The 24,761-nt window shown below is 66.0% G+C and overlaps 3 protein-coding genes across 3 annotated transcripts; all 3 read right to left on the bottom strand.

Annotated features, from left to right (window-relative positions):
* Nucleotides 1-974: 974 nt before the first annotated feature.
* STIP1 (stress induced phosphoprotein 1) lies at nucleotides 975-8,354 on the bottom strand. Its single transcript, XM_075726243.1, is given in 15 exon segments — nucleotides 975-1,127; nucleotides 2,934-3,106; nucleotides 3,187-3,290; nucleotides 3,419-3,455; nucleotides 4,192-4,316; nucleotides 4,392-4,488; nucleotides 4,573-4,693; nucleotides 4,787-4,889; nucleotides 4,970-5,096; nucleotides 5,443-5,505; nucleotides 5,507-5,609; nucleotides 6,025-6,166; nucleotides 6,690-6,831; nucleotides 6,915-7,124; nucleotides 8,334-8,354. Coding segments are annotated over 15 exon segments (1,629 nt in total). The 5' UTR covers nucleotides 8,343-8,354; the 3' UTR covers nucleotides 975-1,054.
* A 1,555-nt stretch (nucleotides 8,355-9,909) lies between these two features.
* On the bottom strand, nucleotides 9,910-14,328 carry LOC142596731 (leucine-rich repeat transmembrane protein FLRT1-like). Its single transcript, XM_075727121.1, is given in 6 exon segments — nucleotides 9,910-10,046; nucleotides 10,876-11,016; nucleotides 11,019-11,093; nucleotides 11,137-12,345; nucleotides 12,648-12,770; nucleotides 14,271-14,328. Coding segments are annotated over 6 exon segments (1,743 nt in total).
* Nucleotides 14,329-15,716: 1,388 nt separating this feature from the next.
* OTUB1 (OTU deubiquitinase, ubiquitin aldehyde binding 1) lies at nucleotides 15,717-19,471 on the bottom strand. Its single transcript, XM_075726336.1, has 7 exons — nucleotides 19,414-19,471; nucleotides 18,611-18,672; nucleotides 18,401-18,499; nucleotides 17,801-17,919; nucleotides 17,417-17,501; nucleotides 16,913-17,107; nucleotides 15,717-15,945 (listed from the first exon to the last, which is right to left on the bottom strand). Exons 1-7 carry the CDS (start codon nucleotides 19,469-19,471, stop codon nucleotides 15,748-15,750), a joined length of 816 nt encoding a protein of 271 aa, XP_075582451.1. The 3' UTR covers nucleotides 15,717-15,747.
* Between the last annotated feature and the right edge of the window lie 5,290 nt (nucleotides 19,472-24,761).

Below are 24,761 nucleotides of genomic sequence, written 5' to 3'. Positions count from 1 at the left end.
GGCACTGACGCCTGGGTCCCCTGGGCACCCACTAGCGGCTATGGGGCACTGACGCCCTGGGTCCCCTGCACACCCACTAGCGGCTATGGGGCACTGACGCCTGGGTCCCCTGCACACCCACTAGCGGCTATGGGGCACTGACGCCTGGGTCCCCTGGGCACCCACTAGTGGCTATAGGGCACGGATGCCTGGGTCCTCTGGGCACCCACTAGTGGCTATGAGGCACGGATGCCTGGGCTCCCTGCACACCCGCTAGCGGCTATGGGGCACGGACGCCTGGGTCCCCTGGGCACCCGCTAGCGGCTATGGGGCACGGACGCCTGGGTCCCCTGGGCACCCACTAGCGGCTATAGGGCACGGACGCCTGGGTCCCCTGGGCACCTGCTAGCGGCTATGGGGCACGGACGCCTGGGTCCCCTGGGCACCTGCTAGCGGCTATGGGGCACGGATGCCTGGGTCCTCTGGGCACCCACTAGTGGCTATGGGGCACAGACGCCTGGGTCCCCCCACACCCGCTAGCAGCTATGGGGCACGGACGCCTGGGTCCCCCCACACGCGCTAGTGGCTATGGGGCACGGATGCCTGGGTCCCCCTCGCACCTGCTAGTGGCTATGGGGCGCAGCTGCCTGGGTCCCCAATGTGGGGAGACACCCCCCCCCCCCAACCTGTCCCCACCCCTCAGCCTGGAGAGGACCCAGGCATCCGGGGTGCCCCCCCAAGTAAGCAGGGGGATGCCGGCGTTTGGGCCCCCCGTTTCCCACCCTCCCCGAGAAGGACCGAGGCGTCCGGGTCCCCCCCATTCTCCCCCTGGGGTACCCAGGCATCCCAGCCCCCCATTTCCCACCCCCCCGGCATTTGGGCCCCCCATTTCCCCCCCAAGAGAGGGGCTGGGCCTGGCCACTGCTCCGCTCTTTATTGGGGGGTCACAGCGCCCCACAACCGACACAACATGGGGGGGTGGGAGGGGCAGCACCCCCTGACCCCCCCGGGACCTCCCACAGCCGCGTCCCCAGGGGGTCAGGGGGGTCCCCGGGGGGGAACAGGGGGGGTGACGTCACCGGATGGCGATCAGCCCCACGTCCATCAGCTTCTGGATCTTCTGGGCGATGACGGGGTTCTTCAGGTGCCTGGGGGGGGGACACGGGGGTCAGGGGGGACACAGGGACCCCCTCCCGTGGCAGTGGGCACCCAGGGACACCCCAGGGACCCCAGGACAGGCAGAGGGACAAAGGGGGGGGGGGCTGGGGGGGCTTGAGACACCCCCTGCTACCCCCCAACACGTGGGGGACACCTGATTGCGTGTTGGGGACACTCTGTGACCCCTGGTGATGTGTTGGGAACACGTCCCGACACGTGGGGACACTCTGTGACCCCTGGTGATGTGTTGGGGACACGTCATGACACATGGGGACACCCCGTGATCCCTGGTGATGTGTTGGGGACACATCCCGACACGTGGGGACGCCCTGTGACCCCTCGTGATGTGTCGGGGACATGTCCTGACACATGGGGACACCCCGTGACCCCTGGTGATGTGTTGGGGACACGTCATGACACATGGGGACGCCCCATGACCCCTGGTGATGTGCTGGGGACACATCCCGACACGTGGGGATGCCCTGTGACCCCTCGTGATGTGTCGGGGACATGTCCTGACACATGGGGACACCCCGTGAACCCTGGTGATGTGTTGGGGACACATCCCAACACATGGGGACACCCTGTGACCCCTGGTGATGTGTTGGGGACACGTCCCGACACGTGGGGACGCCTGTGACCCCTGGTGATGTGCTGGGGACATGTCGTGACGCATGGGGACACTCTGTGACCTCTGGTGATGTGCTGGGGACACCCTGCAACATGTCAGGGACGCACGCGTCCCCAGCACGTCAGGGGGCATCAGCTGTCCCTGTCCTCTCAGGGACACGCCATGACGTCAGGGACACGTTCCCACTGCCTGCGACATGCTGGGGACCCCCCCCGACATCTCAGGGACACGGTGGCATTTTTGGGATACCCTGCGACACATCGGGCACCCCCGCCAGCCCCGGGTGTCCCCCTGAAGAGTCAGTGAGTGCCGTGGGGCAGCCGGTGTCACCCCGGGGAGGTGCCAGGGACCCCCGGTGACAACTCGAGGACAGTTGGTGACATTTAGGGAACTGAAGACCCCCTGCCAGCTCCGGGAGGGCTCCGGGTGTCCCCCTGAAGACTCGGCGATTGCCACGGGGTGGCTGACAACGCTCCGTAACAGCTCGGGGACACCTGGGGACACCCTGGGGACCCCCTGCCAGCTCCAGCAAGGCTCTGGGCATCCCCACGAAGACTGAGCACCGTGGGGCAGCCCTAACACCCTGCAACACCTCGGGGACACCCTGGGGACCCGCTACCAGCTCCAGGAGGGCTCCAGGTGTCCCCTTGAGGACTCGGCGAGTGCCATGGGGTGGCTGACAACACCCCGTAACACCCTGAGGACAGCTGGGGACACTTGGGGACCCCCTGCCAGCTCCAGGAGGGCTCTGGGTGTCCCCCTGAGGACTTGATGAGTGCCACGGGGTGGGGGTAACACTCTGTAACGCCTTGGGGACACCCTGGGGACCCCCTGTCAGCTCCAGGAGGGCTCTGGGCATCCCCCTGAGGACTCGGCGAGTGCCATGGGGAGGCCAGCAACACTCCGTAACACCCTGGGGACACCCCGTAACACCCTGTAACACCCTGAGGACACCCTGCCAGCTCCAGGAGGGCTCCAGGTGCCCCCTTGAGGACTTGGTGACTGTCATGGGATGGCCGGTAACACCCCATAACACCCTGGGGACACCCTGCCAGCTCCAGGAGGGCTCTGGGCATCCCGCTGAGGACTTGGCGAGTGCCATGGGGTGGCTGGCAACACTCTGTAACACCCTGGGGACCCCTGGGGACACCTCGGGGACACTCACTCGCTGAGGGCCTGGGGGTCCTTCTGCATCTGCTCGAGGATGAGGCGCATGGCGGGGTCGCTCATGATCTGCTGCACCTCGGGGTCGGCCATGGCGCGGCGCTTCACCTCCTCGGGGGTGTCCTGCCTGTTGTACTGCGCCAGCAGGCACCGCTGGTAGCCCTCCGCCGCCTCCTGCGGGGACAGGGATGGGGATGGGGGGTCAGGGGGGGCCAGCGGCGGGGCGGGGGGGCGCGGCGGGGCCTCGGCCTCACCTTACAGGCGGCGTCGAGGTCGAGGGCGCGCTGGTAGACGTCCATGGCTTTGCTGTAATCCTTCATGGCCTCCAGCGCCGCCGCCTTCCGGGTGTAGCCCTTGACTGCGGGCAGAGGGGTGGGCAGGGCAGCAGGGGGGTTCAGAGGAAGTGGAGAAGGCGGACGGGCAGGGGAGGGGGGGGAGCACCCCAAAACCAGCCCCCCCGGGGGCAGCCCTGCCCCATGCACTCACTGAAGGAGGGCTCCAGGCGGATGCACTCCTCGCAGTCCTGGGGTGGGGGAGTGGGGGGGGTCAGAGGCACCCCAAAACCCCCCAAACGACCCCACGGTGCCCGCCACAACTCCAAGCCTCCCCCCGACCAGCCCTGCACCCCCAAATCAGCCCTGTGCACCCCCAAACCAAGCCTCCTGCACCCCCAGCTGACCCTGCACCCCTTACCAGCCCACCCAGACACCCCCAAATCAGCCCCCTGCACCCCCAAATCAGCCCCATGCACCAAGCCAAGCCCCTGCACCCCCAGCTGACCATGCACCCCCTACCAGCCTCCCCAGACCCCCACAAATCAGCCCCCTGCACCCTCAAACCAAGCCCCAAAGCCTCCAAATCAGCCCCTGCACCCCCAGCTGACCCTGCATCCCCAATCAGCCCCCCAGACCCCCCCCAAATCAGCCCCCTGCACCCTCAAACCAACCCCCCTACACCCCAAATCAGCCCCTGCACCCCCAGCTGACCCTGCATCCCCTACCAACACCCCCAGCACCCCCCCCCCCAAGCCCCAAAACCCCCAAGCAGCCCCCGGACCCCCCCAAATCAGCCCCCTGCACCCTCAAACCAACCCCCCTGCACCCCCTACCAGCCCCCCCAGCCCCCCGCAAATCAGCTCCCTGCACCCTCAAACCAAGCCCCCTGCACCCCCAGCTAACCCTGCACCCGCAAGCAGCCCCCCCAGCCCCCCCGAAATCAGCCCCCTGCACCCTGAAGCAGCCCCCCGGGCCCCCCCAAACCTTGAGGGCCAGAGGGAACTCGAGCAGCTTGGTGTAGCAGGCGGCGCGGTTGCTGTAGAGCCGGGCCTCGTGGGGGTTGCGGCGAATGGCCTCGCTGTAGTGCTTCATGGCCTGGGGGTAATCCCCTGGGGGGGCCGCGGCAGCGGGGGGTCACCAAGGATTGGGGGGGCACATTCACCCCCCCCAAGGCCCCCCCTTACCTCTCTGAAAACACTCGTTGCCTTTATTCTTCTCCTCCAGCGCCAGGTCGGGGTCGATGTACGCCAACCGCTCCTGCTCTTTTAAGATCTTCTCTGCCTGCAGCACCGAATTTGGGGTTCGGAGAGGGTCCGGGGGGACTGCGCCCCCTTTTTTGACCCTCCCCAAACCCCGCCAAATCACCTGCTGACACTTCTTGAGCACATCGGGCGTGCGATGCTCAGCTAACGATTTATTGTAGAAGTTCACGGCATCTTTGTACCGTTCCTCCCGCAGATACGAGTTCCCGATGCGAGCGTATGCCCTGTGGGGATGATTTTTGGGGTGCAGGGAGAGGTTTAGGGGTGCTGGGGGTGTACCCCCTTTTTTAACCTCCCCCAAATCCCGCTGTACTCACTTGGCGATCTGCCTGTAGTCCTCCCGGTTCTCCCGTCCCACCTCGATGGCTTTTTCACACAGCTCTCGGCAACGGTTGTAGTCGCCCGTCTCGAAGTAGACGGCTATGCGGGGAGGAAAAGGGAGGTTCATGGGGACTTTGTGGGGCTTGGGGGGTTCGGAGGGATTTTTGGGGGTCACTCACCTGCTTGATTGGTGACATAGGTCATGTTGGTGGGGTCCAGCTCCTCAGCGCGGGTGTAGTGAGCCAGGGCGGTGGGGAACTCCTTCCGCTTGTAGGCGGCATTGCCCAGCTCCTTCTCCCGCTGCGCCTGGGGTTTGGGTGGACGGGTCACCCCAAAATCCCCCCCAGCACCCCAAAACCTGCCCAAAACCCCCCTGTAACTCCTTTCCCTTGTAGGCAGCATTGCCCAGCTCCTTCTCCTGCTGTGCCTGGGTTTGGGGGGACGGGTCACCCCAAAATCCTCCCCCAGCTCCCCAAAATCTGCCTACCCCCCCCAGCACCCCAAAACCTGCCTAGAACCCCCCTGTAACTCCTTTCCCTTGTAGGCAGCATTGCCCAGCTCCTCCTGCTGCACCTGGGGTTTGGCAGAGGCCACTCACCCCAAAATGCCTCCCCGCTCCCCCCCCCCGGATTTTGGGGGACCCCCCTCTCACCTCCTTCTTGTTTTCGGGGAGCTCCTGGGGCGGGGGGGGCTGAGCAGGGGGCTGGGGAGGGGGGCGGGGGAGGTGGGGAAGGGGCCTCCTCCTCTTCCTCAGCCCCGCTCAGGTCCACCCCCAGCAGCACGCTCAGGGTCGTCATCACCCGCGGGTCCTGCAGCTTCCTGGGGGGGGACAGGCGGGCATTGGGGGGGCTGCACCCCAAAATCTGCACCCCAACCCTCCCTGGCAGGGACTTGGTGCACCCAGATTTGCATTGACATTCCCCAGCACCCCAAAACCAGCCATAAACAACCCCAGCATACACAGATGGGGTGAAGCCCCCCCAAAACTGCCCTGAACACCCCCAGCCTTGCCTTACAGACCCTCTCAGCAGCCCCAGATTCCCCCCCAGCTCCCCAAAACCTGCCCCTAACCCCCCCGCCCTACCCTATAAGCCCCCAGCACCCCAAAACCTGCCCAATCCCCCCAGCCCTGCCCTATAACCCCCCCAGCACCCCAAAATAAGCCCTAAAGCCCCCCTCTCCTGTCCCAATGCCCCCCAGCTCCCCCAACGCCCCCGCTGCCCCCCTCACTGACGTGCCCAGCTGGGTTGGGTTGCTGCGCAGCTGCTCCAGCAGCCGCCGGTACTCAGGGTCCCCCAGCAGCGCCCGGGTTCGGGGGTCCGCCTCCAGCCGCCCGTACAGGTCCGGCACGCTGAAGGGGTTCAGCAGCTTCCGCTCTGCGGAGGGGCAACGGGGGGGTGTCAGGGACCCCCCCAGACCCTCTCAGGAACCCCTGAGACTCTCAAGGACCCCCCAGCACCATTCTGGGACCCCAAAATCTCAGCCCCCCCAGACCCACTCTGGCAGCCCGAAACCTCTCTGCACCCCCTCCCAGCCCCTTGCTGGGACCCAACCCCCTCAGAGCCCCCTAAAACCTCTCAGGGACCCCCCTGGATGACTCTGGGGCCCCAAACCCCCTCCCTGGGACCCCAAGACCTCTCAGCACACACCTCCCCTGGGACCCCCAAGCAGCCCCACCAGCTGGGCATCCACCCCAGCCCCCCTCAGCACCTGCTTTCCCAGGCCCCCCAAATCCCCCCAGGCTCCCCCCTACCCACCCCCACGTGCCTCCAGCCCCTCATTTCCCAGACTCCACCCTCCTCAGCACCCCCTCTCCCAGGCCCAAGCCCCCCCAGCACGCCCTCTCTGGGCCCCTAGGCCCCCAAATCCCCCGCTAGGACCGCCCAGCCCCCCCCATACCGGCCAGCCGTGCCTCCACCCCCCTCAGCCCCTCCTTCAGCTGCGCGTTGCCCGGTTCGTGCTTCAGCCCCTCCTCGTAAGCCGCCTTGGCCTCCTCGAAGCGATGCAGGAATTCCAGTGCCGCCGCTTTGCGCGAGTACCCCTGGGTTCGGAGGGGGAGGATGCAAGGTGAGCCCCCCTGGACCGACACAGCCAGGGGCACCCATGGGTGCTCCCCCCACCCACCTTGGCCCAGTCGGGGCGCAGCTCAAGGGTGCGGCAGGCGTCGGCCAGGGCGCGGGTGTAGTCGCCCTGACGGGCGTAGGCAGCCGAGCGGTTGCTGAAGAGGACGTGGTTGCGGCCATCCAGGGCGATGGCATCCGTGTAATGGCGCACAGCCCCCGCCACATCTCCCGCCGCCAGCGCCCGATTTCCCCGCTCCTTCAGCTCCTGTGCCTGCGGGGGGGCAAGGGAGAGGAGAAAGGTGGGAGGAAGGTGAAGGGCCACAAGGAGCAGGAAGGTGTGAAAAAGAGGAGGGGCGTGACAAGAAAGAAGGGAGAGAAAGAACCATGAGGAAGATGAAGGGGTGCAAGAAGGAGAAAGGCACGAGAGAGAGGAGGAGTAGGGAGCAAGGAGAAAAAAAAAAAGAGGCATGAGAATGAGAAAGGTGTGAAGAATGGGAGACATGAGGGAAAGGAAGGATATGAAGAACGGAGCGTGATGAGACACAGGATAGAGAGTGACGAAGGGGTGAAGAAGAGAAAAGAGCAGAAAAGGGGGAGGAAGACGAAGGGCCACGAGGAGGAGAAACGTGCAAGGAACAGGAGAAACGGGGAGCAAGAGGAAGAAGACAGGACGAAGAAGACGGTGTAAGAAAGAGGAGGAACACGTGGAAAACACGAAGGAGCACGAGGAAGAGGACAGCGTGAGAAAAAGGAGCAGAATGAGAAAGGCGGGGGGCCACGAGCATTGGAGGTCAGGAGGAGGAAGATGTGAGGAAGATGAGGGGCACGAGGAAGGCAAGGGAGCGCAAGGAGGGAAAGAGGCGCGACGAGCAGAAAGATGGGAGGAAGGTGAACAAGCACAAGAAAGAAGAAACAAAGGGGGGACAGGAAGAGGAGGATGTGAGGAAGATGAAGGAGGTCCCCAGAGACACCCCCCCCCCCCCCCAAGTCCCCACTCAGCTCCTGAGGCCCCCGTCGGGGACCCCAAACATCCTCAGGACCCCCCCAGACCCCCTCTCCGCCTCCCCCCTGGCCCCTCAAGGGCCCCCCGACCCCCTCCACACCCCCCGGTCCCCTCAGGGTCCCCCCAGGCCCGCTCCGTCATCCCAAACCCCTCAGGGCTCTGCAAGACACCACTGGGTCCGCCCGGACCCCGCGCTCCATCTCTCTCCAGGACCTCCAGCCCCCCCGGACCCTCGAAACCACCCAGAACCCCTCAGGGCCCCCCCGATCCCCTCTCAGGGACCCCCAGCGCTGCTCCGGGACCCCAAATCCCCTCAGGGTCCCCCCAGACCCCCTCACGGCCTCCCCCCAGACCCCTCCAGGCCCCTCCCAGCGCCGCTGCGGGACCCCAAACCCCCTCAAGGGAAGCCATGACCCTCTCGGGGCCCCCCACGACCCCCTCTCCGCCTCCCTCCGGGACCCCCAGGCCCCCGCCCACCTCCTCCATGGCGGCCCGGCCCGGCCCGGCCCCACTCTGCTCCGCTCCCGCCGCTAACGCGCCGCCTTCTGGAAGCTGCTAGAAGCCTCGCGCCCCGCCCACCCGCGCCCCATTGGCCGTCGGCCCCGCCCGCCCGCCCCCGCTCGCACTTCCATTGGCCGGTGGCTGCCGTCCCGCCTTTCTATTGGTCGACGGGGAAAGCTGTGCCCGCCTCCCTCCAGCCCCGCCTCCCTGGCGGAAGCTGGCGGCAGGGCCCGCCCCCACACGCCGATTGGTCGCAACGGCCGGCGCTGGCCGCCCACTGGCGGAGACCTTCTCTCCCTTCTGGAATTTTCCACCTCTCTCATTGGCTGCGCGCGGTGCCAATCACGGATGGGGGGGAACGGGGACTGAGACGGGAGTGCGCCGCCTAGCGGCGCGGAGGCCTTGAGGCCACACGTGTCTCTGGGCGGGCCGGGGGGCGGGGCTTGCATCGCAGGGGGCGGGGCTTGCACCGCAGGGGGCGGGGCTTGCACCGAAGGGGGCGGAGCATACACCAGAGGGGCGGGGCTTGCACAGGGGACCCCGAGACCGCCAAGGGGAGGGGTCACAGCGGGAGGGGCCAGACGCCTGGGTCCATTGGGGGGGGGGGGGGGGAGAGACGGACACATGTGACCTTGACATGACCCTGGTGCGACCACCCCCACCCCACCCCCCCGGTAACCTTCCCTTGACCCCATGTGACCGCCACCCCCCCAACGCTTGTGTGACCCCTCGTGCAAGGCCTCGTGTGACCCCCCCCGAATGGGATCCCCCCGTGACCCCATTTGCCCCCTGCGACCCCCCCCGCATGCCCCCCAGTGACCCCATTTGCCCCCTGCGACCCCCCTGCATGCCCCCCATGACCCCATTTGCCCCCTGTAACCCCCTGCATGCCCCCCATGACCCCATTTGCCCCCTGTAACCCCCTGCATGCCCCCCATGACCCCATTTGCCCCCTGTAACCCCCTGCATGCCCCCCATGACCCCATTTGCCCCCTGTAACCCCCTGCATGCCCCCCCGTGACCCCATTTGCCCCCTGCCACCCCCCTCGTGCGAGGCCTCGGGCACCCCCCCCGTGTGCGCCCCCACCCCCGCGCGCTCGCTGCCGGGGGGACCCAGGCATCCGGGAAAGAGGCGCTGGCAGGAAAAGGAGCCGCTGGGTTTATTGGGGGGGGGGGGGGGGTGCGCACCGTGGCCCTTTTGGGTCGATTTTTCCTGATTTTGGTCCTTTTCCCCCAATTCCAACGGCTGGGGGGCGGGGGAAGGGGTGAAGGCACCTCGTGGGGTGGGGGGGGCACTTTGATACGCGCAGACCCGCCCCGAAACCGCGCCGGGGGGGGGGGGGCAGATGCCTGGGTCACCGCCCCGGGTGCCTGGGTCCCCCCGCAGCCCCCCCAACTCCCCCACCCCATGGTCTCTTGTCCAGGCCCGGGTGCCTGGGTCCACGCCGGGGGGCCTGGGTCCTCTTGGAGGTCCTGGGTGTCTGGAGGTCCCGGGTGCCTGGGTCCACTCTGGGGGTCCCGGACACCTGGGTCCTCTTGGAGGTCCTGGGTGTCATGGGGGTCCCGGGTGCCTGGGCCGACTCTGGGGGTCCCGGGTGCCTGGGTCCTCTTGGAGGTCGTGGGTTTTGTGGGGGTCCTGGATGCCTGGGTCCCCTTGGAGGTCGTGGGTTTCGTGGGGGTCCCAGATGCCTGGGTGTTCTCCGGGGGTCCCAGATACCTGGGTCCTCTTTGGGGGTCCCGGACGCCTGGGTCCTCTTGGACGTCGTGGGTGTCGAGGGGGTCCCGGACGCCTGGGTCCTCTCCAGGGGTCCCGGACGCCTGGGTCCTCTTTGGGGGCCCCGGACACCTGGGTCCCCTTGGAGGCCATGGGGGTCCTGGACGCCCGGATCCTCTCCCCCCCAAACAGTTCCTGCCCCAAATCCACCTTTTCTCCCCCCCAAAAAGCAGCGGCACCAAAAAGACACCTTAAAAAAGCCAAAATGCCCCCAAAAGGGAGGTGGGGGAGGGGGACCCCTGCTCCCTAAAACCCCAGGGGGTTCCCCCCAAATGTCCTCAAAACAGGGGGGGGTCCCCTGCTGTATCCCCAGGGGGGGGTCCTCAACATGGCGGGGAGGGTCCCAGAAAGAGGGGATGCCCCCTCCTCAGGACCCCGCTCCCCCGCCACTGCCGTGGGGCACCCGCCCCCCCCGGTACCCCCGAGCGCCGGGGGGGGGCAGCGGGGGGGGGAGGGGGGTGGCGGGGGAGGCGGGGGGAAGACAGTGCGGATGCCGCCCTCCTCGGGGGGCCGCAGGGGTCTTAGGGGCAGCCCTCCCCCCCCAATTTTGGGGGGCTGGGGGGGAGCCCCCCCACCCCCCCTCCTCCTCCTCCTCCACCACCCCCCCCAGGACCCCCAAGACCACCCCGGCCGCCGCTGCCGCCGCCCCCCCCGCCGCCGCCGCCGGGGGTAGCGCAGGGGGGGCGTCCCTTGGCGGCGGGGGGTCCCGGTGACGCGGGGGGGGGTCTCGCCGCCGGCGCGGGCCTGGGCGCAAAGCGGGGGGAGGGCGGCGCCGGGGGGGGTCGAGGGCGGACAGGCAGACGCGGTAAGCGGCGCGCGGCTGTAAAGCCGTCACCACGTACTCCCCCCGCTCCCCCCGCACCAGGGTCTCCGTCACCGCCCCCCCCCCCCCGGCCGTAGCCAGCTCAAGCGCAGGGACGCGCCAGGGGGAGCCGGCGGCCACCGGACCCTCAGAGACCCCCCTGGTGCCGCTTGGACCCACAGACCACCCGTGGACGCCGGGACCCCCCGGCGCCGCCGCGGTGCCCGGCGCGGCCGCCATGACGGCGGGCGAGGCCGCCGCCATGACGCCCGGCGCCGCCGCCATGATGCCCGGTGACGCCGCGGCGGCGCCCGGTGCGGCGGGGGCGTCGCAAGCATCCATCTCCCCCCTCAAGTCCCCCACCGCCAGCCCCCGTAACCGCGCCGGCGCCTGGCACAGCAGCCCCTTGACCTCCAGCCCCCGCGGCGCCCGCCGGCGGAGCCAGTCCCTCAGCCAGGCCAGGTTGCAGCCGCAGAACCAGGGGTTGTTCCGCAGCCCCAGGTGGCTCAGGCTCCCCAGGTCGTCGAACAGCCCCCGCGGCAGCGTCGTCAGGTTGTTGTCCGACAAATCCAGCCGCTCCAGCGACCGCATCCGCGCCAAGGCGCCGGCGGGGACGTGGCTGATGGCGTTGGCGGCCAGGGACAGGCGGCGGAGGCGGGCGCGGGGCAGGTTGGCCGGCGGCGCCGCTAACGCGTTTCGCCCTAACGAGAGCTCGCTGAGGTTGACCAAGCGGCTGAAGGTGTCGTCCGCCATCCGCTGGTTGGCCAACAGGTTCCCGTCCAGCACCAGGCGCCGAAGCGCCGGCAGACCCTCGAAGGCGCGGAGGGGAATGGTGTGAATCCGGTTGTCGTCCAGCCGCAGCTCCTCCAGCGCCGGCGGTAACCCCGGCGGGACGCTGCTGAGGTGATTCCGGGATAAAAACAGTAAGCGTAAGCGGCGGTTTTCGGCGAAGGCGTCTTCTTCGATGCCGGCGGCCGAGACCGAGTTGTCGTCCAGGTGCAGGCGCTCCAGCAGCGGCGCCCGCGCCAGCGCCCGGCGGCACAGCCCGCGCACGTTGTTCTCCTGCAGGTGCAGCTCCCGCAGCGCCGGCGGCAGGTACGCCGGCAATTGCTCCAAGGCGTTGGCGTAGAGGTACAAAACTTTCAGCGCCGATAAATGCGCCAAACGCGCCGGGATGCCGGCGTCGCCGATGCGGTTGTTTTGGAGGAAGAGGGTGGTCGCGCCAGGGGGGAGCCCCTCGGGAATGGCCGTCAAGCCCCGGTCGTTGCAGTAGACGCGGCCGCCGGCGCAGCGGCAGACGGCGGGACAGGCGGCGGCGGTGACGGCGACGACGGCGACGGCGGTGACGATGCTTAGGAGGGGGGAGTGGAACGGGGGGGGGCTCCCCCCCCGCAGGGCAGCCAGGGCGAAGGCTGTCAGGGCCCAGGTGGGGGGAGGGAGGGGGAGGAGGAGGAGGAGGAGGAGGAGGCGGCGGGGGGAAGAGGCGGCCATGGGAGGAGGGGGGGTCCTGTGGGGGGGGAGGCGGTAAGCAGGGGGGGGGGACCCGGTCGCCTGGGTCCTGCACCCCCCGCTGACGCTGTGCATCGGGCAGGGACCCCCCAGCCCCCCCAGGGGACCCAGGCGTCTGGGTGCTGCACCCCCCGCCCCACCCCATCTATAGGGCAGGGACCCCCCCGACCCCCTCCCCCCGCTTAGGGGGCCCGGGGGGGCCCACCTGGGTCCTGTGCCTGCCCGCGAAGCTGGTCCTGGTGCGACGGGTCCTGGTGCGACGGGTCCTCGTGCGAGACCACCGCTACCGGCTCCAGAGCTCCATGGCCCCCCCCCGCCGGGGGGGCCGCTTTGGGGGAAGAGGGGTCGTCAGCCGGGTAGGTCCTCGTGCGACACGAGCCCTCGTGAGACACGAGCCCTCGTGCGACGTCCACCCTCGTGCGACGCCCGCCAGGACCCAGGCATCCGGGCCAGGCCTCCACCCTGCCCTCCCGCGGGTGCTCGTTACCAGCGCCCCTAACGAACCACCCCTAATTAGCAGCAGCTCGTCAGGGGATGCCCCTCGGGGACCCTCGTGCCCCAGGGTCGCCCTTGCGTCAGCCCCGGCCTCGCTGAGGCCTCACACGAGGGGGGGGTGACGTGACCCCCCCAGGGCACCCAGGCCCCCGGGGGCTGCCCCCCATCGCAGCCCCCCGTTAATCCCCCCCACCCCAGGGTCCCCGCGGGCCCCCCCGCCGGCTGGAGTGCCCCTGTCTGCCGGGGGGGCGGGGGATCTGGGGGGCTCCGGGAGGGGCTGGGGGGGTCAGGGAGGCTTTGGGAGGCCCGGGGGGGGTCTCATGGGGGAGGGGGGTCGCTTCCCCGGGCGCCTGGCCCCCCCCCTCCAGCTGAAGCACCCCTGGGTACCGGGGAGCATGAGGGGGGGTTAGAGGGGTTTTGGGGGTTCGGGAGGGGCTGGGGGAATCGGGGGGAGTCTGGGGGGGGTCAGGCCCCCGGATGCCTGGGCCCCTTCCCCTCCCCTCCCGGCTGCCTGGGTCGCCCCGGACGCCTGGGTCCCTCCCTCTGGCTGGAGCATCCCTGGGTACCGGCGGGTTTTGGGGGGCTCCGGGGGGGCTGGGGGGGCTTGGGGGGGCCAGGGGGGTCTCATGGCAGGGGGTCAGGCCTCCGGACGCCTGGGTCCCTTCCCCTCCCCCCTCCCGGACGCCTGGGCCCCTCCCCCCGACTGGAGCATCCCCGGGTACCGGGGGGGGGGGTTGGGGTGTGAGGCGGTTTTGGGGGGCTCGGGGGGGGGGCAGAGCGATTGGGGGGGGGTCTCATGGAGGGAGGGGGGTCGCTCCGGTGGTACCGGGGGGGGGATGGGCCCAGCTCCCGGCCACCTGGGTCCCTCCCGCGGGCCGGAGCATCGCTGGTGGCGGGGGGGGGATGGGGATGCAGGGGGGGAGGAGGGGAGGTTTTGGGGGGTCCCGGGGGGGTGGGGGTGGGTTGAGGGAGGAGGGGGGGGCCCTTACCGGGGTCGGTACCGGCCGGCGCGGTCGGGCCCGGTGCTGGCGGCGGCGGCTGCGGGCGTGGGAAGGCGGCGGAGGGGGGGGGGGGGGGGCAGCGCCGCCTCCCGGTGCGCGGGGACCCGGGAGCGCGGGGGGACCCGGGGGGGATGGGGGCGGGGGGGGATGCGGAGGAGGGGGCGGAATCCGGGGGGCTGGAAATCCGGAGCGGGGGGGGGGGGGGGCGGGGGGCTCAGAACCCCCCCGCAGGGCACCTGGGTCCTTCCCGCACTCCCGGGACCCCCGGACCCCCGCTTCGCGGTGGGGGCACTTGCACGGGGGCTCGCACGAGCGCTTGCACGGGGGCTCACATGTGGCATCACGGGGGCTCGCACGAGCGCTTGCACGAGGGCTCACATATGGCGTCATGGGGGCTCGCACGAGAGCTCGCACGAGCGCTTGCACGGGGGCTTGCACGGGACCCCACGGGGTGCACACGGGGTCACTGGGGCTGGTGCGGGGGGGGGGGGCAGGGGGCCCTCGTGCCCCCGGCTGTGCTGCGCACGGGGACTGCCTTGCACACGGAGAGGGTGAGGGTAGCACGAGGGACACCCCACCACGTGGGCACAGCCTCACACGGGGGCTGGGCTTGCACGAGGACAGGGGCACCCATCACACGGGGATGGCTGTTGCACGAGGACAGGGGCACCCATCACACGGGGATGGCTGTTGCACGAGGACCAGGCTTACATGGGGATGGATGGCCCTTGCACAGGGACCAGGCTTGCACGAGGACAGGGGCACCCATCACATGGGGATGGCTGTTGCACGAGGACCAGGCTTGCACGAGGACAGGGGCGCCCATCACACAGGGATGGCTGTTGCACGAGGACCGGGCTTGCACGAAGACGGGGCACCCATCACACAGGGATGGATGGCCCTTGCACAAGGACAGGGGCACCCATCACACGGGGATGGCCCTTGCACAAGGACCAGGCTTGCACGAGGACAGGGGCACCATGGGGACCGGGCTTGCACGAGGACACACCTCGCACAGGGAGCCCTTGCACGAGGACCCCCTCACACGAGGGGTCTCGCTCCACCCCCCCGTGGATCCCTGCAACTTCAAAAAGTGGGGGAGGGGACACTGAGGGGCTTCAGGGGGAATTTGGGGGCCCCCGTCCGGGGTCCCCAGGGGCCGTTGGGGGGTCCCAGGACGTGTTGCACACGCGCGTGGCAGGGGGAGCAGGTTGTGCTCCGTGGCCTCCTGGGGCAGGACAAGGCCCTGGACCGCCGGCTGCTGCCCCCACCCCCCAACTGCCCCTGGGGGGGTCCCAAGTGACGCCCGTCCCCCAACTGCCCCCCCCAGCCCCTTCGATTGTCCCCTAAGTAGGTCCCAACTGCCCCCCCCTACCCCCAGGTGCCCCCCTGGACCCCCAACTGCCTCCCCCCACCCCCCAATTACCCAAATGCCCCCCCTGCCCCCCACCCGCCCCCTCCCAGCCCCATCTCCCCCCTCCCCGAGTCCCATGAGACCTTGACCCCGAATGCCTGGGTCCCCTCTGTGTGACACCCCCCCCCAAAGAAATGTGCACAGTGAGTGGGGACCCGTCTTTATTGGGGGGAGGAGGGGGGTGCTCGTGCAAGGCCGCACGAGGGCTTGTGCGAGGGTTGCACGAGCGCCCGCAGGGGCTGCGTGAGGCCCGTGCGAGGGTCGCACGAAGCTGCGCGAGGTCACGCGAGGCAGCCACGGGCCCCGTGCAAAACCCCGGCGTGACCTCGGGAAGCTGCGCCAGGCCCGTGCGAGGCGCCGCCAGCCTTGTGCAAGGCCTCATGCGAGGCGGGAGCTCACTTGTAGAGGATGTCGTAGTGGCCGGGGCGGTAGAGGAGGCAGACGCGGGGCTGGGAGCCCTCGGGGAAGACGTGGGGGTTGGTGGCGCCGCCCTCCCCCCGGTCCATGTATTCCACCAGGATGGAGACGTGCAAGGCTCGTGCGAGGGCGATGATGTGGATGTGGTCGCTCTCCTTGCACATGGGTTCCACCTCCTGTAGGGGGAAGAGGCGGTCAGGGGCTGCGCGAGGGGCACTCGGGGGCACTGGGGGCAGACAAGGGCACTCGGAGGCCGTGCGAGGGCGTGCAAAGGCAGAGCGGGGGGCGTGCAAAGCCGCGGGAGAGCTGACGCATGGGTGGCTGGCGGGCGTGCGAGGGCCGCCAGAGGCCGTCCAAAGCCACGCCAGGCTGCACCAGGCCGTGCAAAGCCGGGTGAGGGTCGTGCAATGGCGACCGCAGGCCGTAAGAGGCTGCGCGAGGGCAGTGCAAGGCCACGCAACAGCAGCGCGAGGCTGTGCAAGGCCGTGCAAGCCTGCAGGAGGGCTGCGCAAGGGCCATGGGAGGCTGCGCAAAGCTGTGCAAGGGCAGCGTGAGGCTGTGCAAGACCACGCAAGGGCCACTGGAGGCCGTGCAAGGCCACACGGTGCCATACAAGGGCCACGTCAAGCTGTGCGAGTGCTGGCAGGCGGCGTGAGACCGTGCGAGGGCAGTAAGTGGCCGTACAAAGCTGCATGATGCCACGCAAGGGCCACGTGAAGCCACGCATGGGCCCTGGGATGTGCTGAGAGCCCCGTGCAAGGCTTGTGCGAGACCGTGCAAGGGCAGTTTGAGGCCGCGCAAGCTTGCACAACGCTGCAAGACACCACCAAAAGCCACAGGAGGCCCCATAAGGACTATACGAAGCTGCGCGAGGGTGCTGGGAGGTGGTGCAAAGCCCGCATGAGGCCGCGCAAATCCATGCAAAGCCATCCAATGCTGCAAGACGCCACACAAGAGACCCTGTGAGGAGCACGTGAAGCCATGCAGGGGCCCCAGACGGTGACGCGAGACCCGTGCGAGGCCGCGCAAAGCCACGCAAGGCTGCGTGATGCTGCAACAAGGGCCACAGGAGACCACGCGAGGAGCAAGCGAAGCCGTGCCAGGGTGCTGGGAGGCGGCGCGTGGCCCGTGCGAGGCCCTGACCTGCTGGCAGAACTCCTTGATGCTGCGGCCGCCCTCCAGGAACTGCTCGAAGAAGCGGTGATGGCGCTGGAGGCAGCCGGAGGTCAACAGGCGCAGGTAGACGACCAGGTAGTCGGAGGTGCTGGGCTCGTTGAAGGCCGCCAGCAGCTCCGGCAGCGGCACGCGGCGCTCCACCCGCTCGATCAGCTCCATGAACTGATGGGAACACGCGTGTCAGGGGGTACACGCGTGTCAGGGGGCAGACTGCGGCCATGTGTGGGATCACGTGCGCCTTCACGGGGGCACATGTGCCATCGTGGGGTCACAGACAGGGTCACACGCACCGTCACGGAGGCACATGCGGGGTCACACGTGCAGTCACAGGGCCATACGTGGGGTTACATGCACCGTCACGGGGTCACACATGGGGTCAGAGGGACCCTCATGGGGTCACAGGGACCGTGTCCCCTCCCGTGTCCCCACGTCCCCCCCCGTGTCCCGTGCCCCCCGTCCCTGTGTCCCCACCGTGTTGTGGAAGTCCTCGATGGTGAACTCGGTGAAGCCCTGTGCCACCAGCTCCTCCTTGCTGCGGGCGGAGACCTCCTTGAACCTGGGGGGGGGACCCAGGCGTCCAGGGGGGGAACCAGGTGTCCGGGAGGGACACCCGGGCGGCGGGGGGGGGGACACCCGGGCATGCGGGGCAGGGAGGGGACAAGGGCAACCCAGGGGGCTTGGGGACACACGCCCAGGGGGGACCCAGGCACCTGGGTGGGGGACCCAGGGGGGACCAAGAGGGACCCAGAGGACTTGGGTGGGGGACACCCAGGTGTCCGGGGGGACCCAGGTGTCTGGGGGGGGGGGACAGGGACGGACACCCGGGCACCCGAGAGGTCCCCGAGCGTGGCGCACCGCTGCAGCTCCTGGCCATCCTCCAGCAGAGCCTCCAGGTGGGCGAAGCCGAAAGCTCGGTAGAAACAGTTCCCGTCTGGCCGCGTCTTCCGGATGTAGGAATACTTCTGGAGCAGGTCCTGGGGGGGAGTGACGGTCAGACGGGGGGACAACAGGACAGCTGGGGGGCATAGGGACACCCCAGGGGACATGGTGCCTTTTAAGGCTCCCAGTCCCATACTGGTACCCCACAGCTGCTCCCAGTCCCTTACTGGTGCCCTTTAAAGGCTCCCAGCGCCATACTGGTGTCGCAGCGCTGCTCCCAGCACCATACTGGTGCCTTAAAGGCACCCCCGGCCCTGTACTGGTGCCTTAAAGGCGCCCTCGGCCCCGTACTGGTGCCTTAAAGGCGCACTCGGCCCCGTACTGGTGCCTTAAAGGCGCACTCGGCCCCGTACTGGTGCCTTAAAGGCGCCCCCGGCCCCGTACTGGTGCCTTAAAGGCACCCCTGGACCGTACTGGTGCCTTAAAGGTGCCCCCGGTCCCGTACTGGTGCCTTAAAGGTGCCCCCGGACCCTACTGGTGCCTTAAAGGTGCCCCCAGTCCCATACTGGTGCCCACCTTGATCTTCTGTTGGTAGATGTGGTCGTCCTCGGCGTACTCCTTGTACAGCACCGCCAACTCCAGCCGCTCCGACACCAGCGGGTTCTGCACTGCAATCTGCACCCCAAAGGGGGGGGGTCAGGATTGGGGGGACCCCCCAAAGGGGGTGGGGAGCAAACTGGGGACTCCCCAAGGAGGTTTTGGGGGGGAGTTGGGGAGGTTTCTCACCTCCTGCTGGATCCGGTCCTGCTGCGCCATGATGGCCTCATCGTAGGCCAAGCAGTTCACACCTTTGGGGATGATATTGGGGTTCGGGGGGGGCCCTGATTTCATAGGGGCCCCCCCATGGTCTCTTCACCCCTGCAATGGCTTTGGGGGAGTGGGGTGGGTGGGCACCCCCAAAATGGATCCTGGGGAGGGTTGGGGGTGGCAGGACCCCGGGGAGATGCCTCTGAGGGGGCGATTAGGGTGCTATTGGGGGGTACTGGGGTGCCGGGGGGGGACTGTGTGGGTGCTGGGGTGCTATAGGGACCCTGTAGGCAGCATTGGGGCACTGGGGCGAGCTATAGTGGCATTAGGGTACCATAGGAGACCTATAGGTGGGTACTGGGGTGCTAGGGGGGCCTATGAGGGTATTGGGGTGCTATGGGAGAGACGGGGGTGCTACTGGGGGGTCTATGGGGGGTACTGGAGTGCTGCAGGGGACACTGAGGTGCTCGGGGGAGCCCTATGGGGGTCCTGGGGTGCTACAGGGGGTATCGGGATGCTATGGGGAGCCCTATAGGGGTATCAGGGTGCTACGGGGGGGCTTCAGGGGGGGCCTTTAGGCGTACCGGGGAACCATGGGGGTGCCGTGGGGGGGGGGCTATAGCGGTATTAGGGGCCCTATGGGGGGGAACAGGGCCACAGCGCAGGGTCCCCTGTAGGGCGCCGGGGGGGTCCCGGTCCGGCTGCTCCCGGGGGGTTGCCGGGACGGAGGGGGAGACCCGGGGGGGCGGCCCCGGGGAGCGCCGGCCGGGACCCGTCGGTACCGTCCGCGTCGCCGCCGAGCGGCTCCGGCTTCTGCTGAGGCTCCTCCGCCGCCATCATCCGCCACAGCCCCGCCCCGCGCAGCGCTTCCGGGTCACCGGCCGCCGCCAGCAGCGCTTCCGGTTCACCCACCGCCCCGCCGGAAGCGCGCCCGGCACTTCGCGAAGAGCCCCTCCCTCCTCCGGGGCCTGGCCCGCCCCCAGCAACGGCGCGGGAGGGCGGGAGACCACGCCCACCCGGCAGGCCCCGCCCATGGAGGCCGCCCGGCAGCGGAGAGGCCCCGCCCCTAGCGACAGGCCCCGCCCATAGAGCTTAGCCGGACAGGAACGGCCCCCGCCCCTAGCGACAGGCTCCGCCTATAGAGACGGACTGGGCACGGAGTGGCCCGCCCCTAGCGACAGGCCCCGCCCATGGAGACCAACCAGGAACGTATCGCCCCTCCCCTAGCGACAGGCCCCGCCCATGGAGACCAACCAGGAAAGTATCGCCCCGCCCCTAGCGACAGGCCCCGCCCATAGAGCTTACCATGGACAGGAACGGCCCCCGCCCCTAGCGACAGGCCCCGCCCATGGAGACCAACAAGCAGTGGAATGGCCCCCGCCCCTAGCGACAGGCCCCGCCCATGGATACGCATTCCCCTTGCGCTCTGGAGAGAAGCCGGGCTGGGGGCAGCCGGGTCAAGGTCAGGGTCAGCTGCAGGTGGCCGGGCAGGGTCAGGGTCAGCTGGGCACAGCCGGGTCACAGTCAGGGTCAGCTGGAGGCGGCTGGGTCAAGGTCAGGGTCAGCTGGGCACAGCCGGGTCACAGTCAGGGTCAGCTGGAGGCGGCTGGGTCAAGGTCAGGGTCAGCTGGGGACAGCCGGGTCACAGTCAGGGTCAGCTGGAGGCGGCTGGGTCAAGGTCAGGGTCAGCTGGGCACAGCCGGGTCACAGTCAGGGTCAGCTGGAGGCGGCTGGGTCAAGGTCAGGGTCAGGTGGAGGCAGCCGGGCTCTGTGCGAGCCTGGGCAAAGCCTGGCCCCAGCCCTGGGGTGCTCTGGGAGGCAGCAGGGCCCCCGTGTGGGCTCAATTCCTTCTCATCTGCTGGTACTCCCCTCAAGTTTAAAATGTTCTTTATGTCCAAAGCCCCGTTCTCCACAGCACCGTGTAGCACTTCACCTCCCATTTTTCTTGTTCCGTCAGAGCCTCCTTTAGCTTTCTCTCCGCCGTCGAGGGTGTCTGTTCGGTTCCTCTCTCGCTCGGTCGCCTGTAGCTTGCCCAGACGCCCTCCTGAGACCCCAAGCCCCTCACCATGTCTCCGAGCCTTCTTTTCTTACCCTGCCCCCTCCTAATTCCTCTACTCTCTATAACGATGTCTTCTGAGTCCTTTCTCGTACTCCACAGCACTCTTGTAGCACTTGAGCTCCCTTTTGATTTTGGGGTTTTTTTTGGTGCATTTCAGAGCGCTCTTATCTCACGCTTTGCCATTTAGGATGCCTTCATTCAGCCCCCGGCCCCCCGACGACACCTCTACTTTGCTGAAATCCCCGTCGGAGTTCCTCATTGTTATCTCTGGGGCTTCTTTGGTCTCTCGGCCCCCCTCGGGGCTCGTCGGCTCCCTTTGCCGAGCTCTCACGAGACATCCCCTGTGCCCCCGAGCCCCGTTCCAGCTCAGGAGGGCACTTTGCACCCCTCTTTCCCCCTCAGAACCCTGCCCGAGTCCCCATCTGTTACCCTGGTCAGTCCTTCTGTCCTCTCACCCGTTCGGTGTGCCTCCGTTCGGTCCCCGGTCCCCTGAGGACATCTGTACTTTGTTCAATTCCCTTTTGAGCTCATTGCATCCCCGAGACTTCTTTGGTCCCTCCGGCCCCTTCAGGACCTCTCCCATCCCTGCGACGATGCCCCTTCTTCTCTCAGAACTTTTGCCGAAGCCACCTTTGTGCTCCGCAGCAGCCTGTGGTCGCGAACACAGATTTGTGGATCCTGCCGGCTACACCAATTTGTCGCGAATGTGATTTTTTTACACGGCTTTGGTTAGCAGCGGTTTAAGATTTATTAATACTTTGAAATAGATCGCAGCATGAGGTTGTATAATTCTTAACAGGACTTAAGCATCAGCCAATTTGAAGCAGCGAATTGATGGAATTTGTTGCAATCAAGATAGCGACTTTAAGTTAAAGATTCGAGAATGGTGAGGTTCCCTCTCTTACATGGAAGAGCACAAAGGAGAATTCAGCTACACTCGAGTTGGAATGATTCACAGGGGGATCGTGGGTGCAGGGGATAAGGGGGACCCTCCCGTTGAGTCCCAAGGTTCAGAACAGACCCCCTTGCTTTCTAAACTCCTTTCAGAGAAGAGTCGAGGTGCGGCTGGGTCCAATCTTAGTCTCAGACTTGGTCAACGGTTTATGTGAGTAGGGATAGTATATATGGATATATATATATAGCCAAATTGCACATACACACGCACACATCGAGGTTAACCTGTGATCGAAATTTCCCTTTTCATGAGTTTCATGAATTACTCACTTCTATGTGCTAGCATTCATCAAGGGACGGTCAGTGAACCTCACCAAGTCAGGCTTTTGAGTCCTCGTGAAATCGATGGACAATCCTTCAATCCTCGCAAAATCTACCCTGAGAGGCGTCCCAGCTCAGGGGGAGACACTGGGTCACACAGCCCGCTGCCGTCCCAGAGAGCTCCAAGAGGTCTCCCTCTTGGGTCACTATTTATAGGATCTGGAGATGATTGGCTTCGGTCAGTAATTTACATTCTGGCCACAATTCCTGCCGAGTCCTGCTGGTACACAACTCAGGCAGCAGATAGCCCAGGTGTGGCCAGAGATTGCCCAAGCCATTAGGACCAAGATGACAGCATGATAGGGTTATCCTGAGATGATAGGCTTATGCAGAGATCTCAGGGTGGTCCTGATGTACCATTCAGGCAGCAGATAGCCCAGGTGTGGCCAGCGATTGCCTGGCACCCAAGTCGTCCTGACCAAGATAACAGCACAACAGGGGCTTATCCTGGCATCTCGGCGTGGCCTGGGGGGCTGCACCACCACGCCTGTTTGCTTTCCCTCTTACAGTATGTTTCTATGTGGTAGCTGGCACCCCAAAGATGTCTATCGTCGGCTCAGATCTACCCATACCTCCTTTGGCATTGGTGGGGCTGAGTTTTCTGAGCTCTATCTGTCTCTACCTGTATTGGAGTCATCTGGCAGGAGCTGAAATTGTGTGTGTTGGTGGGTGGTTCGACTTATTCTTGCAGACATTTGACTTATTCTTGCAGACAAAAGTGGAAGTGTCGGCAGGCATAAGTAAGCAGTGGGAAAATCGGTGGCAGGCAGAAGTCAGCAGTGGAAATGCTGGTGGCAGGTGGGGGAAATGTCGCCGGGAAGCAGGGGCTGGCAGGGGAAATGATGGTGGCAGGTGGGGGTAGGCATTTCCCCTGCCAGACCCTGCCAGTTTTGGCAGCCCCTCATATTTCAGTGACCCCCCCGCTCTGTTTTGGCAAGCCTGTCCTGTTTCATCCACCCCCTCCTGTTTTGCCACCCTCCTGTTTTGATGACTCCCTCATATTTCACCCACCCCTCATATTTCAGCGAGACCCTCGTGTTGCAGCAAGCCCTGTAGCCCATCACTTTTTATTTTCTCTTTCCAATATCCATCTACACAGCTCCCTTGAGTATTTTTTTTAAATTTCCTGCCTCTCTGTCCTGTTCCCTTGCTATTTATCACTCCATCCATCTTAGCTTGCCTCCGAATGGTCCCAACACTCTCTCACACTCTCAAGCACATTTTTGCCCAAGCCCAGCTCCAAAATTGCAAATGTCCAGCCATTTCTCCCACACCAAAGGTGCCAGGACTCAAAGCTCTTGCTGCTCCTCACCTTCCCTTGGCAGCGCTTCCACAGCCCCACAAACACTGAGGCTCTGGCTTGACGAGCCTCCTCTCAGCCAGAACATTCTCTCTCTCACTCTCAAAAGAGCCCAGCTCCAGAATTTCAAGTGCCTATCAGTTTCGCCCACACCAAAGGTGCCAGGATGCTACCCCTAACCCTAATCCCTAACCCTAACCCTAACCCCTAACCCTAATGGACCCTAACCCTAACCCTAACGCCTAACCTGAACCTGAACCATAACCCTAACCCTAACCCCTAACCTGAACCTGAACCCTAACCCTAACCCTAACTCTAACACTAATGGACGCTAACCCTAACCCTAACTCCTAATCCTTAACCCCTAACCCTAATGGACCCTAACCCTAACCTGAACCTGAACCCTAACCCCTAACCTGAACCTGAACCATAACCCTAACCCAAACTCCTAACCCTAACTCCTAACCATAACCCCTAACCCTAATGGACCCTAACCCCTAACCTGAACCTGAACCATAACCCTAACCCTAACCCTAACCCTAAAGGACCCTAATCCTAACCCCTAACCCGAACCCTCTTGCGGTCCTTGGCAAAGCCCAGCTAAAGCTGTCAGATCATATGGAATGAAGCAGAGCCCTGTCTGGATATAGGTTAATCCCAGCAAAAGCCCTGGGGCACTCCGGTCAGCAAAGACCCCCACAAGCCTCAGAAAAGCCCAGCAAAAACCTTAGGGAACTCTTGAGAGAAGCAGGGCCCTTGGGGACCTTGGCAAAGCCCAGCAAAAGCCATCAGACGGTCTGGAAGGCAGCATGGCCCCTTGCCCTCTGCAGCAAAGCCCAGTTAACGCCATCAGATGCTCTGGAACGAAGCAGAGCCCTGTCTGGGCATCGGTAAGTCCCGACAAAAGGCTTTTGGTGCTCTGAAGGTGGGCAGAGCCCTACAGAGGACTCAACAAAGCCCAGTAAAAGCCGTCCGAGACTCTGAAAGGCACCAGGGACACTTGTGTTGTTCAGCAAAGTCCAGCTAAAGCTATCAAATGCTCTGGAATGACGCGGTGCCCTGTCTAGACATCGGCAAATCCCGGTGTCCTGATTTCGGCTGGGATAGAGTTAATTTTCTTCCTAGCAGCAGGCATAGTGCTGTGTTTTGGATTTAGTAGGAGAAGAATGTTGATAACACGCTGATGTTTTTAGCTGTTGCTGAGTACTGCTTATGCCAGTCAAGGACTTTTTCAGCTCCCCATGCTCTGCCAGGTGCACAAGAAACTGGGAGCAGACACAGCCAAGATAGTAGACCCAAACTGACCAAGGGGGTGTTCTATACCATATGATGGCATGCTCAGTATAGAAACTGGGGGGGGTTGGCCAGGAGACTACGATCACTGCTCGGGAACTGTCTGGGTATCGGTCGGCGGGTGGTGAGCAATTGCATTGTGCATCACTTGCTTTGTATATTCCCCCCCAAACCCCCTTTCTCTTCTGTCCTGTTAAACTGCC

Source organism: Pelecanus crispus, chromosome Z, assembly GCF_030463565.1.
Source record: "Pelecanus crispus isolate bPelCri1 chromosome Z, bPelCri1.pri, whole genome shotgun sequence".
NCBI lineage: Eukaryota > Metazoa > Chordata > Aves > Pelecaniformes > Pelecanidae > Pelecanus > Pelecanus crispus.
This window is presented reverse-complemented; position numbering and strand designations above follow the sequence as displayed.